Source organism: Anolis carolinensis, chromosome 4, assembly GCF_035594765.1.
Source record: "Anolis carolinensis isolate JA03-04 chromosome 4, rAnoCar3.1.pri, whole genome shotgun sequence".
In the NCBI taxonomy this organism is placed as follows: Eukaryota; Metazoa; Chordata; class Lepidosauria; order Squamata; family Dactyloidae; genus Anolis; species Anolis carolinensis.
In genome coordinates this window covers 59,696,301-59,713,375 of record NC_085844.1, presented here as the reverse complement: position 1 = coordinate 59,713,375, position 17,075 = coordinate 59,696,301, and the positions used below count along the sequence as shown (strand labels likewise).

Below are 17,075 nucleotides of genomic sequence, written 5' to 3'. Positions count from 1 at the left end.
TGAAGTTCTGCACACCAGTTCTGCACACTTGTGTTCCTCAGACATTTTGAGACTGCAGCTTCTACTAGCACAAATGGAGAGTAAGTGGTGATAATTAACTTAAATGAATACTTGTTAGCACCAGGGAAATCATTTGGTGTCCTGAACATTCAAAGGAATAAAATCCTGTGAATGGTCAGGTTCGCAGGATTTTTATTGCTCAGACCCACAAGAGTTGCAAAAGTTAGATTCAGATAGGGTGGGCAGCCTTCAGATGTAGCTGAAAAACAGTTCACATCACCTGTTACCATTGGCTGAGCAGACTGCTCCTGTTAGGAATTCCAGTCCAACAAATGAAGGGCCACAAGTGACCTCCTCTGGTATCAGGATCTACTGTAAAGTCATAAAGCAGATTAAAGTGCTATCTAGATCTTCTTGGAACTCTTGAAAGTTTTCTATGGTTCTTCCAGATGCAGATATGCTCGCCAATACCTGTGCTGGTCTGCCTTTGTCATTAAATACCTGCTCACCTCAGGATATCTTCTTCATAGCAAATGACATAGCCCTTTCCGCTCTGAGTTAATCCCAAAGTACCAGAAGGAACTATTCCTGTTCTATTATGGAGAATGCCAGCTGTAGGAAGGAAAATTGAGAAATGGTTGGCACATCTAGTAGCAGTTAGAGATGTGCGCGGTATTTGTTGCATTTGTTTCATTTGTATTTCCGTTTCGTACCATGGCACGAAATGGAAAGCCCCCCCCCCCCCCGAACAAAAAACAACTCGAAACAAAAGGCAGGCGGAAGCTGGTATCGGCTCCAAACCTGCTTTTTGGATCAACCGGCTGTAGGCCCTGTGAGGCCCAGGTGCATAGGTCCAAATCCTGGGAGCCCCAAAGCACCCAGGCCTACGGGTGCAGGCTTAGGGCCTATGCACTCGGTCTTTGCTGGGCCTGCAGCCGATTGCCAAGTAAGGAGTGCTCCCATAGTAGCAATAATAATAATAATAATAATAATAATAATAATAATAATAATAATAATAATAATTTATTCTTGTACCCCGCCCCATCTCCCCGAAGGGACTCAGGGCGGCTCACATGGGGCCTTGCCCAACATCACAATATAAAATCAAAACAAAAACACAAAGTAGTAAGCCTGCACCCATAGGCCGGGGTGCTTTGGGCCAAAGAAAACAGATCTTTCGGTCCAGAAGACAAAACACAACAAATGTCGGAACTCCTGGAACAGGGCCCCACTAAAAGCCAGGACACAAAACGGGACAAGGTAAGTCCCGAATGCACACCACTAGTAGAGGTATTTTTCATTAGGTGGGAAAGGAAGCAACAGCAGCAAAATAAAACTTCAAGGCAGTGTGACTGATAAAAACCAGCAGCACTGGTTGTATTGGGGAAGAGGGACCCTACAGAGAGTGATAAATAGAACGGGGTGATTTCTCAGCCATCCGATGATGGTGGTCACAGTATTTCCTTTGTGGATCTTTAACTAGCACAATGGTGGCAAGGGAGTACAGATGGAGGGAGTGGAACATGCTCTGAACAATTTCTTAGCTTATCAGCCAGTGGGGTGCATGGAATTGAATGTCTGAACACAGGCCATGAGATTGAGTGGAAGTCATTCCACAGACTTCAGAATGATGGCTGCTGCCTTCCCCTCTTGGCTTGTTTTCTCAAAGCACACACTAGTGAAAGAGCAGCCATGGCATGTAAACAGCCTAGCCTCTAGTATCATTTAGACTTCCCACTCCACTGTCCATTCTATCCCATTCTGATCTCCAAACTCTTAGTGTAAGAGGGATAAGAAAAAGAGAGTGCTTGCTTAAAGGTAGTAAGCTATAGGTCAATGGTAAGTGGCCAGGGCAATTGCTGTTTTTCCTTCACCTCATTATTCATGAAACAGAGGGGCTTTAAATTCCTTAAGCTTTTTCTCCTAGTGGTTACCTTCTTTTTCTCCATTTTAGTTGCAATCTACTCCACTTTCTTGACTTTTTCCTTCCTTTCCAACCTTTTAGAGCTACAAGCACTGCCTTTTTTCTTATTTGGCAATCTTAAGTAGTCAGACTCTCTGTCTTTCTCTGTTGTTCCTGTATCTTTCACAGCTCAAGTGTTTGGTTGTCACTAAACAGGAAAGACATGGAAGGACAAGCATTCCTGAACGTTCGGGGGATGCTTTTCCCTAGCTACCTATGATATTTTTAATTGGTAGGCTGGCCGCTTTGAATAGCAGAAAATGTTTTGTGAAGTCACTATATAGTTCACATGCAGCCTCCAGTGGGCATTTCTGACCTCCCTTTCTGGGCATGGCCTCTGATGAAGTGGGCTCTGTAATGGCAGCAGAAGAGATAGGATGGGGCATGTAGAGAGGGAATGTATTGGCTGGCTATGGGAAGTGCAGCTAAAAAAGTTGCACTGCTCCATGGTGTACTTTTGCAGGCATTCTAGCTCTTTATACCCCTATTCGGTCGTTTTGAAATGTTAACCTGCTAGTCTGTCACCTCTGTGACCATTTCCATCTCCTTCCATGAAAACATTGTGGCCTAAAGATTAGTGAAGTACCAGAGATTAATAAAGCATCAGATTATTTGTTTAGACTACAGTTCCCAAAATCCTTCAACAATAGCCTGGCCTAGACTGGCCTGAAGACTGTAGAATTTTTTTTATGCAAAATAGTATAACTTTTTGCAAAAAACGAATAATCTTTATTTAAAATGTCTTCATTAGTGATACCTTCCAGCAATTTAATATTGCATGATACACTTGTACTGTGTAGAGTTTCAGCCCACCAGCAGCTATGCTCTGTTCTAGGGTAATCAGTTTCATTTCCCAGATTACCATTTTCCTCCAGTATTTTGTGGGCAATGGGATGCTCAGTACTCATTGAGCTGTTTTAGAGGGCTGTACAAATTCTTACTTTCACCAAACAACTTCCGGCATTTTGGGGGGAAAGGTGTTTGGGGTATTGTAGTTTCACTCCAATTTTCTTTTCCATTTTCTGGTTTCTTCTTACCATGATTTATATTGATGACATAACTGAGGAAAATTTGGTATGCTAATTTTCAAAATACAGCCTGAAATTAATTTGGAAACCTTGCACTAGTCACAGTGGTTGTATTGAAATATCATGGCAAAGTGTGATTAGAGCAACCAGCAGATGGAAAAGGGGAGGAAGGAGCGCAGACTTGTTGCTTGCTTCCAGTCTTCCAAACGGTGGTTTGTAGGATCATCTGAATAGTAAGCCTTTGGACTGTGAATCTTTAGACTATCCAAAAAAAGTATTTGGGTTTCCACAAAATCTGCATTTTGAACATTTCTAAACAGAAAATATCTAATAATATATTTTTACAGATGAGTTGACTTTCAAATTTGCTTTATTGAGCTGCTGTCTTTGATTTGAATAGTAATCGCATGCAGCATGGGAATTGATATAATTTTAATCCAATGAATAAATTTAGTTTTTTTAATCATGTGTAATTTATTTTTTATATATATGCAGAGGAAATGAACTAATTACAATTTTCTTTTTGTCCTTTTGCTCTTGCACTTTGTTTGCTGCTCTTTCTTCTCTTTCATCAGCCATCTTTGCTGGGCACTGGCTCATTACCTCCCTCACCATCCTCACAATCTGGTCCTTTTGCATCTTCAATAAAGCTCCGTAGGAGATGTAAGGAGAGTACATGGAAAGCATTAGATTGCGAGTCATCCAAAAACACTGTTCAAAAACATGGTGAGGCTGACTTGGACTCTGATAGAAGAGGAAGAGTTTGCTCAGTTGAGCATGATGCAGCATTTAGCTATAAGCAAAAACCTGGGAAAGGTGGGACGTTGTTTTCCTTCTCCTTGCAGCTTCCGGAATCATTCCCCACTCTCCTGGATGATGATGGTTATTTATCCTTTCCTAACCTCTCTGAAACCAACTTTCTGCCACAAAGTGTGCAGCATTTCCTTCCCATTCGCTCACCCTCCCTTGTGCCTTGTTTCCTTTTCATCTTTTTCTTTTTGCTGTCTGCCTCTTTCTCAGTGCCATATGCTCTTACTCTCTCCTTTCCTCTGGCTATGTGCCTCTGCTACCTGGAGCCCAAGGCGGCCTCCTTGAGTGCTTCCCTTGACAATGACCTGAGTGACAGTTCAGAGGAAGAGGTGTGTACCTCGGCACCGAACACACTTTTTTGTGTTCATTGCTTCAGTCCGAAACAGTGTTAGAATGCTGCAATAGTGGTCCTACTTTCAGAGCCTCATTTCTGTCTGTGCTGATATGTTCAGAATTTTTAATTTTTTGTTGTGTTGAGAGTGTAGATTGGAGCCCCAGGGTTAGGCACAACACCATGTGTACAATCTAGATATATTTACAGATTATTACAAATCAGCTTTGAAATAGTTATTTAAAATCCAAGAGCTTCTTATTAGTTATGTTTTGTTAACTGATTAGCTAAAACATTCCACTGGTTTAACAAAGAATAAATACTTAGTTATCAGTGTTCCCTTATTTTGCTATATAATTTAGCTATACTGTACACTCTTTATCAGTTAAAATTAAAATGATGCTCAGAACTTTTGTATTAGTCTTGTATCTTTGCCTGGTCCTATTATATAATCATCAAAGGTATCTGATGTTCAGATATAAATATTAAAGCTTTTATAAAATCCAACTGACGTTTCACTCAACAGTCTCAGTAACTTAGACAGAGACAAGTAATGTCTACTTGATCCTTCCTGGTACATCACCATTGCCAAAATTATCGTTTCTATATGTATTTATTTTAAATATTTTAAACATACATATAATTACAGTAGAAACAGTTTTCATGGTGTTTGGGAAGGAAGTTAATCTAGTATTGCAATATATCATCAACACAAATATTTTTCCCAAGCATATTATAATCTAGAGGAATGGTCTCTCCAAGGCATTGACTTGTTGCAAATCTGAATGGTAACTAACCGTTTGAACTGATTTGTACATTATATTAGAATAGTAGGTAATTCAATCCTCAATACAGAGCACAAACAGATTCCATTTTCCCAACTGTAAGATTAGGATTTGAGACTTTAGTCAAATGGAAATTTCATCAATAGCAGCATGTCCCATTAAACTAGAGGTCACTTATTTCTAGGAAACCATCAAACCCAGTTAGTTCTGCTTCACTGAAAATATTTTGGCACACTGTGCCCAAACAGAATTACAAACCATGGTTTGAAGCTCGTTGTCAATCCTTTTTGAGGCAAGTAGAAACCATGGTTTGCAAATTCACATTTTCTCTAAATTATTTTCAGTAAAGCAGAAATAATTACTAGAACTGAAGTATGAATGTGGACAGGGAAAAAAGGAGATATGCAAAGATGAGAGTTTGCTAATGTAACTTCAGATTATGGGATTGTGTTAGAACTGAACTGCAGCTATCCTAGAGCAATTTTTCTATCATACATTACACAGATTTGTGCCTAATCCAGGGTGTTTCTCTTGTTGGACATATTGCATGAAACCTTATTTTTAACTTGGGCATGTCTGCATTACATCAGCAAAACAAAACACAGCAGTTATTATGACAGGCTATGTGACTGAACCTTTTTGTTTTTAAGGCTTTTTAATTTTTTCTGTGGAAAGCCCATTTCTTCCTGGTAGTTACAACAGTAGTAAATAATTCAAAATTTAAGGTGCTTAGTGATTAACTACTCATCCTTTTAATTTCCCACTCCTAGAAAAATATTTTTTTACAGTCCGTATTGTTAAATTTTACATTTACAGTAGAGTCTCATTAATCCAACATAAACAGGCCAACAGAATGTTGGACAAGCAAAAATGTTGGACAATAAGGAGGGATTAAGGAAAAGCCTATTAAACATCAACTTATGTTATGCTTTTACAAATTAAGCACCAAAACATCATGTTTTACAACAAATTGACAGAAAAAGCAGTTCAATACATGGTAATGTTATGTAGTAATTACTGTATTTAGCACCAAAACATCGCAATGTATTAGGAACATTAATTACAAAAACATTGACTACTAAAACATTGACTACAAAAAAAGATTGCATAAAATGAACTTACAGTAACAACATTGTCGGAAATTAAAGCCGTAAAAAGTTCAGTCCTTGCTGCCTAGAGAAACATCTATGGATCCGGCGGGAAGCAGATTGCATTGGATTGCATTGGATAATCCAGAACGTTGGATAAGCAAAGGTTGGATAAGTGAGACTCTACTGTATACATTTTCATACTATCACTACTGTTCTAATAATTCTGTACCTTATACATTTTCAGTCTTGGCAGGTAGTTAATCCACACTTTGGCAATTAAGTATTTAAATTATTTTTACATTGTCTGAACTCATCAAAATAGCTCTAAAGACAGAACAGACAAAAAGTCTTTGTACCCAGGGAGTGAGTCCATTGTAACACGGTGCAGCCCTGTTACACATTTGAGAGGAGTGGTTAATGTAAGTACGTATAATGACAGAAATGTGTAACCAGATGGGGAGTTTTAGGCTAATAAAGAGAATATAGAGCATGAGAAATGCCAATAAAATTAGAGCCAGTTTTAAGGCATGACTGGATGCATAAACTCTGTTTCCCCATAACGTAATGTACAAAGAACAGAAGAGACCTATGTACAAATCGAGAGCCGGTTTTCAAGCCAAAATTATGGATATTGATATAATCAGTGGATAAGTCAAGGGTAATTCCATGGAGAAGTGAAAGCACCAATGCTGCCTCAGAGCAACAGCCACCTCTGCTCACCACTTTCTTTCCCTATCCCAGGAATCAGAAACACCAGAAGCAGTACCACAGTGGAGATATTAGAGGGAGTCAGTGATTCTTTTTGGCTCTCGTGGAGAAGACTAAACTTTCTATTTTCTCCACTTTACTCAGAAAAAGTGATGGTTCCTTTAATAAGATTTAATAAAATGCCCCATGGAAACATTGACTCAGATTTTAGGTGGATTTTGGCTAAACTTCCTAGACTTATACATGAATATATAGAGTAGTACTATTTTAATAAAAGTAAAGCTAATCCAGTGTGCATGGACATATGACCTCAAAATAACAGGGTCTTTGAAAGAGTTACAATGAATAAGTCATACATGAGGAAATATTTTATGCATTTATACTTGAATTCACTCCCTCTGTAAGCAATACATTTCTACTGAGACATAAATCCAACAGAATTCAATAGGACTTACTCTCAGGTAAGCGTATGTAGGATTGTAGCCAGTTGCTCTCAACTTAATGCTTTCCTTTTTCTATAATACTAGAATGTGTCCCAATGTTCTTTAAGCAGACTATGATCAAAATAGCTGCTTTCCTAAGAATCCCAATAGTTATTAGTACTGTATATATAAAACTTTTTATTTAAATTGGTAGGATTTGCAATACAGTATTTGTATGCACACATGTTTGATTTTTTAAAAATAGCCAATGAACTTTACTTTGGCAAATTACCAGCATATCAAGTAGAATTATTTGATCAAAAGTGTCGCATGATCATATTTGGGAATCATAAAGCCCACATGCAGCCACAAAGTGGCATTTTTGTGGGGCCCAAGGCTTCAAGAAGTGTCAGATTTCAAACATGGATGAATGTCATCCTAATCTAGGCAAAAATATTGATGACACATCTTAAAGTGTAACAAGGAAAATGTGCATGTCTATACATCCTTGAATGTCTTGTGTAAATTAAACTACAGAAACATGTCCACATAGAAGAAATCCCTGCTGCAGCCCTTTCAGTAGTTAGGGATCTTATAGATCTAATTTCTAAAGGACACCGAACTTTTATCAGACTCTATATCTATATTGAGCTTTTGGTGTAAGCAGACAAAAAGAACAGGTCAAACCTCCCCAGATATTTTGTTTTGTTTTTGAAATAAAAATAGGTTAAAATAGCATTCCCACCTCTAGCCTTTCTAAAGTGAGAAAGAATTCTACTACCCCCTTGAATAGAACAGGTTTGAGTGGTATTCCAAATGTGAAAGTGGGCAATATATTAAAAGTATATATGAGGATATATGCATTTAACATGGTCTTCTTTTATGCTCAAAAATAGTAGGTATTGGAAGACCCAATGAGATCAAAAGATGATATGTAGGATGAGAACATAACATCACTTGACCCCCATGAAAATCTTTTTCCTCTCCCTATGAATAAGACATACTACTATTGGCATTGATAATACTTTGCATTTGTAATATACTTCATACACTTCTAAAAACAGTAGCTTTGGGGCAATCACATCAATTACTTGAAAATACAGAAGAAAAATACACAATCCATTCATATATTCAGCATACTATTTAGTTTGTCCAAATAAGATGAATGACATGTGACTACAAACCTTTATTTAAGTATGCCTAAGATGGAAGACAATCATACTTGACCACATGTGATCGCCTATAGATGTAGACTGAAAATCTCCTGAATTAGACCTGTTTCATGGAAACAACTTGCCCTGTTGCTCTTTGATCAACCTACATTTGCCTACCAACTTACTACAGTGACTTGAATAACTGGAGAAATATTCTAAACTGAATGAACAAGGACAGGTTTATATTAGGTCAGCAAATCAGAGGAATTAAAACGCCCGTGACATTTAACATTAACTTACAACTGAATAAATACAGCCCCCCCCCCCACACACACACACATGTTACAATAAGTTTGTAATGAGAAATATAATAAAATAACTAAACTTTTCTAAGAAAACATGTGTATTAAAATAACACAGCTCCAATAAAACTTGCTTTGTATATACACTTCTTCAGATTGAAACTTTCTCCCTCCCATTTTCACAATTTGAAACCCATGTGGTTTAATTATAAAATTCAATTATAAGTGCATGTTTAGGTCTATATGCTGTTTAGCTCCTGTAATTTGGGAAATGGTTCTGTACATGGTTTTGATGACTTCTCTTAGAGCCCACCACTACTCTCACCCAGTTCTCACGGGGTCAACAGAAACTAACACAGTCTTATAGCCATGTCCTGGTTATGACCAATAGACGTGTTAGTGATGCTAGCAGAATCTGTAGTTGAAAATTGAGTCCTTTTATAGCATTAAATGTTAATTTTATAGGAACTATTTATTAAAATAAGAAGTTTACTCAACCCCATCCTAACTAGCGCAATTATTAGTTTTAAATTAATTCGACCTGTAATTGTAGTTCATTTTCAGGCACCATTAACTGTTCAAGTATTCATGATGCATTCTGAATCATCAATGGACTAAGATAGATAATGCTGTGGTTTGTTTCATTTTGATCATTTGTATCGACTAAATGTCAGTGTTCTTTTCTTTTAAAAAAATTTTGGTCATGTTTTGTAAACTGGAATGAAAACTACTGCCTTTATGTTGGTTTAGTATTTCCTTGCAGTTTTGGAATTCGTCATCAGAATCTCTGCCTGAGCAATTACAAATGTTTGTATAGTTGTAATTCTCTCAAAGGCATGGTGTAGCAGATTCTGTTACCTTTAACCATATTTGTTTAACCTCTATAGTAATGCAGACAGCTTTATAGCCATTTTATATGTGAGGAAAATAAAACCTGTACAAATGAGGGGCTGAAAGTCAGGTGACTGTTAAAGTAGCTTTATATATATATAACCAAATTATATATTTTCCCTTTCTAAATCTAATGTTGAAACCACTATCAACATTTTTGGTATTTTTTTTCATGAAAAGTATACATGGGAAAGTGTTTTCACAGTGTTTACTTAAAGCCACCTGGCTTTCCTTGGAAGAATTAAGAGCTCCAAGTAGATACTTTTTTCAAAAGAAAAAACATTTTGTTTGGCTACTAAAGCTTTAACACAAAAGCCACATACTTTGTACAGTATACCTTGAGACTTCCTCTGAGCCTGGTCTGTTTATTTCTGCTTTTGCTTCTTTTAAATTGTCAGTAGTTTGAAAAACAACCCAGGTGCAGTTCACAGGGATGTATACTGTAAAATACCATATGACTCGTGTTTACTTACAAATTGGGTTTATTCTTTATTCTTGCTTACCTCCTGGAACCTGGCTACTTTTGCCACAAAACAGACGGACAGTGAAAGGACAGATACTGCAGCTGATGGTGAAACCACTGCCACAGAGGTTAGTATTGTTGGTTTTTGCCAGCAAATATATCATGTACTATACAACAAAGCCTGTCAATTCACACCACCATATATATTTATTAATGGAACTGAGCATAGCTATTTACAATATATTTGGACTTGGATTCTATTCTTAGAATACATAATACATACTTGCATTGTAACTTTTATGTGTATCTGTGTGCATCAGTTGCAGGCAGTTGTGGATTTCCAGGTGTCTTTGCATTGTAACTTCCATGGTCTTTTACCATTGCCTGTGCTTATGAGGATTGCAATTCTACATCTTGAAAGGACACATGTTCAGGGCTTTCCACGTCACCGTCTGGATTAAAAAATGCTCATTTTCCTTTTAAAATTTAGCGTTACTTAGCTTTGAGGGGGAAAGCTCCCATTAATTGCACCAAGGAAAGGGTCTTCCATATGTATCTCCATTTTGGCTAAGTCGAAAAGTGCACAACTGTGGTTCTGATGAAAGTAAAACCCTACACATATACCCTGAAGTACAACATTTTTAAATCCCCTGATAGAGTTGGTAATTTGAATCAGAACAACATTCGAATCTGATATTTACTGTCACAGATCAATGGAAGTTTTTTGCCCTTGGTGAATGGTGAGCATTCACATATGAAAGGAGTGTAATTTGGAAAGGGTGTATTTCTTTTTACCCTGATAAATTTATTTATTTATTATAGCCCCATTTATACCCCGCTTTTCTCACCCCGAAGGGGACTCAAGGTGGCTTACACATGGCACAATTCGATGCCCAAAACACATATAAAATCAAAGCTTAAAATATTAAAAATTTTAAAAATTTAGACATAAAAATTTAAACATTACAACAGTTAAAAATCACGCCAAAAATCATGGTCTAAAGCCATTCCAAGGTCATTATACATTTTATACAAAGTCAGTGATCCCCTAGCCTACTGAGAAGTAAGCCTGCTCTTATCTATCTAGCCCATTTTGAGTCATGTACGCTAAAACATGAAGCTTTTTGACAGCTCAGTTGTCATAGTTCTGTACTATAGAAAAGCAAGTAGCAAAGAATGGATCATAATAATAAATATGATAGCATTTCTAGGCCATTTCTAAATGGTAGCTTCCTTTATGCAATCAGTATGCAATCCATCTTTAAAATTCCTTCCTAATCATGGAATTGCACTAATCTTGTACAGCTCAAGTATGCTTTACCATGCTACTCAGTGTTCTTCCGGAGCATTCTGTTTGAGCATTATTTTAATATTTTAAACCCTGTTACTAAAAGAAATGTTAGTATGAATATTGTTTTAGTCTATGAGCTCTATAAAATAAGTGTGTACATTTGACCTACTCGCTAGCATTTTATTAAAATCTTGTTGCTTTTCTTTCTACATAGTCTTGTATAATTTTAGAACTACGTTAATTGCAAGTGTTTAAAACATAATTGCCCCGTGTCAGTGCTCTACATGCCTTTACAGTTCCTCATGAGCTCAGAGCTGCCCCAACATTTGCTAAAATGCTTTATAAAGATCTTTACATAATATTTATGTTTCTCTTAAAAGGAAAGGGGAGACAGAAGAATCTTACGGTAACTTTAGGATTAACAGATTTTAGTCCAATGGGATCTCATAACACCTTTGAGTCTGAGGGAAAAATGTCGATGACATGAGCATTCATGGACTTAAATCTACTTCATCAGATGAAACATCCATCTATCAGTTGCATCTGATTAAGTAGATCTTAGTCTTAGCTTCTTTATCTTAGTTAATCTCCAATGTGCCATGAGATCGCCTTTGGTCCACAAAATTATGGCTATGTCTTTATATTCTATTGCCATGGAAAGATTGTCCAATCCACTCCCATGGGTGCTTGGAAAATAATATCCAAGCCCAGATTTATATGCACAAGTTAAATGGCCCTGAGGATGAGAATAAGGGTGAACAGGGTTACAGAAAATGATAACTATATTATTTTCAGCATTATACACAAATGTTCAAAGGCATTTATGATAGCCAGCCCTTTTAGATACACTGGGGAATAACCAGTCATCAAGAACTGGATCATAATTATGAAAGCACATGGTGAAATAAATCTACCAATTTGAAAGGTACTCCCAAGACTTTTAAAATTTTACATATGTTGAATATGGATACTAAGGTTTCTAGCTGTTTGAACATGTATTATAATAGTTTAGCTAATAATGTGTTTTTTAATTGTAAGATCACACTTTTTAAAATTTTTCCTGTATTAACAGTCTGATCAGGAAGAAGATGGTGATCTCAAGACACAGGTAGGTGACAAAATAGGATGTATCTTTTGTGACTAATTTTTTATGCTCTTTCCCTTGGCATACCATTTAGCGATATTGCCCCAGAGCAGCTTTTTGTATCCTTTCAGTATTGTTAGCCTTACTTCTCCTTCTCTTTCACTTTTTTCAGAATAGTCTGATTAAGCGCATAAAGGGTGAAAATGTGTATGTCAAACATAGTAATCTTATGTTAGAGGTTGGTATTGGTATATACCAGTGCATGTAATGTATATGTGTTTTGAATATAGTGGTTAAGCTGTGAATCTGCACTATGATGCATGGGATGTGTATTCTCACTTGCTAATAATCCTTCTCTCTTCTAGAACTAGGACTTTTTGTTACACTGTTCTTTAGGACTCTGTTGTGTTTGTATTTAGATCCCCACCCCCTCTTTACAAGGTAGCTTTTAGAATGTGTGTGAATTCTGACTATATTTAAGAGCACTGGGTGCTAAAATGACCACGGACCACTTTATACATTGCATTTTGAAATGTACGCAGAAAAAATCCCTTGTATAAGTAATCTTATAATGTATGAATACATTGACACTCAATTTGTAAAATACATCTTTAAAACAGGTATACTCATAGGGGAGCTGGCATTGGCTGCAAGTTCCTGATGAGCATACATTTGGCTTGTCAGAATGTAATGCGTGAAGGTGTCCTAAGAGTTTCTGTGCAAGTATCCTTCAAAGCACTATAATTTCCTAAGAGTGTTGTGCTAGTGCTATGAGACCTAATCCCTCAGGTCTTATTTTGCTGACTAATTTAAACAGCTAAATTTGTTTATATCCTATCAATTTGGATGGTCAACATTACAAAAGGTTGCATTTCCCCTTCCTCCAGGAACTAGATAAAAACCAAGAGGACCTGATGAAACACCAGACCAATATAAGTGAGCTGAAAAGGACATTCTTGGAAACCTCCACAGATACCACAGGGGCCAATGAATGGGAAAAAAGACTTTCAACATCACCAGTTCGGCTTGCTGCAAGACATGAAGAAGCTCCTATGATTGAACCACTTGTGCCTGAAGAAGTGAGTAATTAATTTTCTGCTTTCTGGCTTCGGTAAGCCAAGAAAATTATCACAACAAAACAGACTAAGTAGTTTAATTTCTTTGATTATTACAGATTAAGTTAGGTTTCCTAGAAATAAAGTTTGTAAAATAGCGAGATTATGCTACATAAATGAAACTGTTTGGTAGGTGGGTATCAAAAAGATGGAAGAAGTTCCTAATTCTACTTGTAACTACATGCAAGGCATACTGATTACGGGTCAGACATAGATTCAAATTTATCTTCCAGAATTTCTTTCTCTTTGTGTTCCATACAAGACTAATAATTGTGATTGGCTTATTTCATGCTAATGATAAATACACACAAATGTCTATACTAGACAATATCGAAGAGATAAACAACCACTATAAAGGTTCAAAACATGAAAAGATTCAAAACATAAAAAGAGATATGTATATTAGAGCATCCTGCAAAGGCCACAGAAATAGTCAGGCCTCTGAGTATAGAGCTATATTCCTTCTATGTAAAAAGGATAAGCGAATGCTATAAAGTTTCAAAACATGAGTTGCACTATGTAATTCAGAGCACCATATACATACAGTATTATCTGAGAGTTAACAACAATAATGAAAATGATATATACAGTCAACTGTTATAATCCACAGTGGTATCTTCCAGACTTCCAGTCTCCCCTATTTAAACTTCAATTGAATTTGGCAACAAAAATAATAATATAAACACATTCAACCTTTGCAAAATAATTTCACAGGTATTGAAAAGCTTGACCAAAAGTCGTTTTGATTCTTTGAGATCCTGTGTTGCTGACATCAAATGTATAGCATATCTTTTGAAATTACAGTCTATTGGAAGTCAGTTCAGTTTCTCAAGAGTAAGCTCCCAAGTCTGGGGAACAAACTATGCATGAATGTTGATTCTGAGTAGTTGTCAACAAGAGCCCCAGCTAGGAGAACACAATGCTGTTTCTAAGTAGCTGGCTGTAGATTGCAATAGTCCATTTACTACTGGCTCCCGGGTTTACTCCAGTTTCGGTTGTCCTTCTTCTGGTAAGCGGCAATGGATAAGCAGCAAATAGTTTTCAATTGGTATATTGTTGGCTCTGCTTCAGTATATCTTTAAGAAATAAAGGAAATGGTCTAGTATTGTGCTCTTTATAAGATATAAGATATAATTTGTAATTTATATAGACCAAGTGAAAATAGACATATCAAAGCATGCTATATTAAGAGTTACAAAACAAAGGTTTTTCCATACCCAGGCATAATAGTTACTATCTACTTACAGATTCGCAGTGTCAGTTTGCTGAAATGTGGTTTCTATGACGCGAGCAGTCATACATGGTTTTCTAAGTGTTTAAATATAAGATCACAGATAACAGCTGAGGTCTAGTCTATCGTTTAAACCATGAGGTGTGGTTGTTCTGAGTTTGTGAATCCAAAAAGTTTCTCTTCTGAGGAGACCAGTTCTAATGTCTGTGTAAGCAGTAGTATGTAACTTCTCTAGAGCAAAAAATTTAAAGCTATTATATGGGTGAGATTTGTCATGAAAATGTGTGTATAAAGTGGAATCTAGACTTTCTCTTCTAATTTTTGAACGATGTTCTTGAATTCTGATTCTCAGTGGTCTAGTGGTCATCCCAATGTACAGTAAGTCACAAGGACACTGAATTACATAGATTACGTTTTCTGTTGAGCATGTAATAAAATCTTTCAAATTGATTTTGATGTGTAATGATGGATGGAAAAACTGCTTAATGTCAAATGTGAGGCAACATACATCACAATGACCGCACTTGAAACTCCCTGTTGTAATACTTGTGGATTCTACCTTGGATTTTTTGAAGTCAGAATGAATAAGAATGTCTTTTAAATTTTTAGATCGTTTGTGGGCTATGATAGGTATATCTTTGCATCCTGGAATCTCCCGTATGAGGTGCCAATGTTTATTAATGATCTTGCGGATATGTGGGGTTTGTGTAGTAAGTGTTAGTGGACAAATTATCCTGTTCTGTTGTCGTTTGGGTTTGTATGTCAATAATGTACTTCTATTAATTTGTAGAGACTTCTGAAAGGCCTGTTGTAGTATTTTAGCTGGATAGCCTCTAGCTTTAAGTTTACTGTTGAGAGAATGGGCTGCTGAGAGATAATGATCTGGCTTGCTATTGTTCCTCTTGATTCTGAGAAATTGAGAGTAAGACAAATTGGCTTTAAGTGAATAATGATGGTAGCTATTGAAATGCAAAATAGAATTTTTGTCAGTAGGTTTAGAGTAATTAGTTACATACAGGCCTCTCTCATCTTGGTGTATAGAAACATCTAAAAAATTTATGTCTGTTGACTTGATGGTTTTGGAAAATTTAATGTTAGGGTGAATGGCGTTGATCTAGGAACTAAATTGTTCAGCTGTCTGGTAACTAGAAAAAATCGTGAATATATCATCTATATATCTCCCGTAATAAATCATATCTTTTAAACAGGGATTCCTTTCTTGATTATAAATGTAATCGATTTCTAGCTGTGCAACAAACAGATTGGCTAACGCAGGGGCCATTGCACTTCCCATGGCTATTCCCCATATCTATGTCGAGTAGATCCATAAGGAAATGTGTGGGTGGTGTTTGTAATGTTCTAGAATCAAAAAGATCTTTTACGATAGTCCTAGCCTCATTTAAAGGGATATTGGTATATAAGGACGCAATGTCCAGGGTCATGAGAGTAGAGTGTTTCGGAATGTGTAAAGATTCAATAATATTAATGAAGTGAGTGGTGTCTTTGATGTAGGCTTGAGTTTTGGAGACAAAAGGCTGAAGAAAAAAATCCAAATACTTCGCCAATGGTTCTAAAATTGAAGATGTGCCTGATACAATAGGTCTACCTGGAGGGGGTATAATACCTTTATGTATTTTAGGTAAGATATAGAAGACAGGGATTCTGGGATATGGGTTTTGTAGAAAGTTAAACGTCTGCATAGTAATATAGTTCAAAGCTAATCCCTCCGCACACACAGTTTTTATCAAGGATCTGATTTTATTGGTGGGGTCAGATGGTATTGGTTTATAGTAGGGAGTGATCTGACAAATGTTTATTGACCTCTGTGATATAGTCAGATACATTTAGTAGTACTATGGCTCCACCTTTATCAGCGGGCTTCCAAATAAGTTCAGGCATCGTAGATAATCTATTTAAGATGTCTAATTCAGATTTAGACATGTTTGGGTGTCGTCTATTATTTGATCTAGATAGTCTTTCAATGTCTCTTGTGACTACCTTTTCAAATGCCTTGATCATAATGTTGTCAGTATTGGGGACAAATCTACTTTTTGGTTTAAATTGATCTTGTTGTATGTGGTCCGTTCTGTGTCCAAAAAGATGTTTCAATCTGATAGTTCTGAACAGTTTGAAGATCTCGATTTTAGTTCTGAATAAATTAAAATGCGGGGTGGGTACAAAACTTAAACCTTTATTGACTACTGCAGTCTAGATAAGGGGTAACTAGAAAGATTAACAACTAAAGATGACCTTTTTTGTGTTGGTCCTTCTGAAAATGGGTCGGTCTAGTCCTTCTATTTCTATTGGACCTTCGAGGAAGTGTGGGGGATGAAGTTGTGCTATCTGTATTTCTCCCAGATTCGTCTTCTGTGGTAAGGGATAGATCCGTAGAACCTGTCTCAAATC

The 17,075-nt window shown here is 36.7% G+C and overlaps 2 protein-coding genes across 17 annotated transcripts in view; one reads left to right on the top strand and one right to left on the bottom strand.

The window, feature by feature from the left end:
* Positions 1-17,075, bottom strand: part of LOC134298906 (uncharacterized) — a 76,620-nt gene that overhangs the window by 31,764 nt on the left and 27,781 nt on the right. The window contains exon 2 of one of the 2 annotated variants that reach the window (XM_062980493.1): positions 13,460-14,514. The exons of the other annotated variant lie outside the window; for it this stretch is intronic. The gene's annotated coding sequence lies outside the window, so the exon portion shown is untranslated. Of the gene's footprint in view, positions 1-13,459; positions 14,515-17,075 lie in introns of those variants that run through there. 2 annotated transcript variants of the gene reach the window in all.
* epb41l3 (erythrocyte membrane protein band 4.1 like 3) overlaps positions 1-17,075 on the top strand; it is a 182,649-nt gene that overhangs the window by 148,093 nt on the left and 17,481 nt on the right. For 4 of the 15 annotated variants that reach the window (XM_062980480.1, XM_062980478.1, XM_008108672.3 and 1 more), the window contains 5 exons: positions 3,567-4,130; positions 10,023-10,076; positions 12,312-12,347; positions 12,496-12,561; positions 13,211-13,402. In XM_062980480.1, the coding sequence (XP_062836550.1) occupies positions 3,567-4,130; positions 10,023-10,076; positions 12,312-12,347; positions 12,496-12,561; positions 13,211-13,402 (912 nt within the window). The remainder of the gene's footprint in view (positions 1-3,566; positions 4,131-10,022; positions 10,077-12,311; positions 12,348-12,495; positions 12,562-13,210; positions 13,403-17,075) is intronic. The other 11 variants (XM_062980489.1, XM_062980485.1, XM_062980487.1 and 8 more) reach the window with 5 other exon arrangements.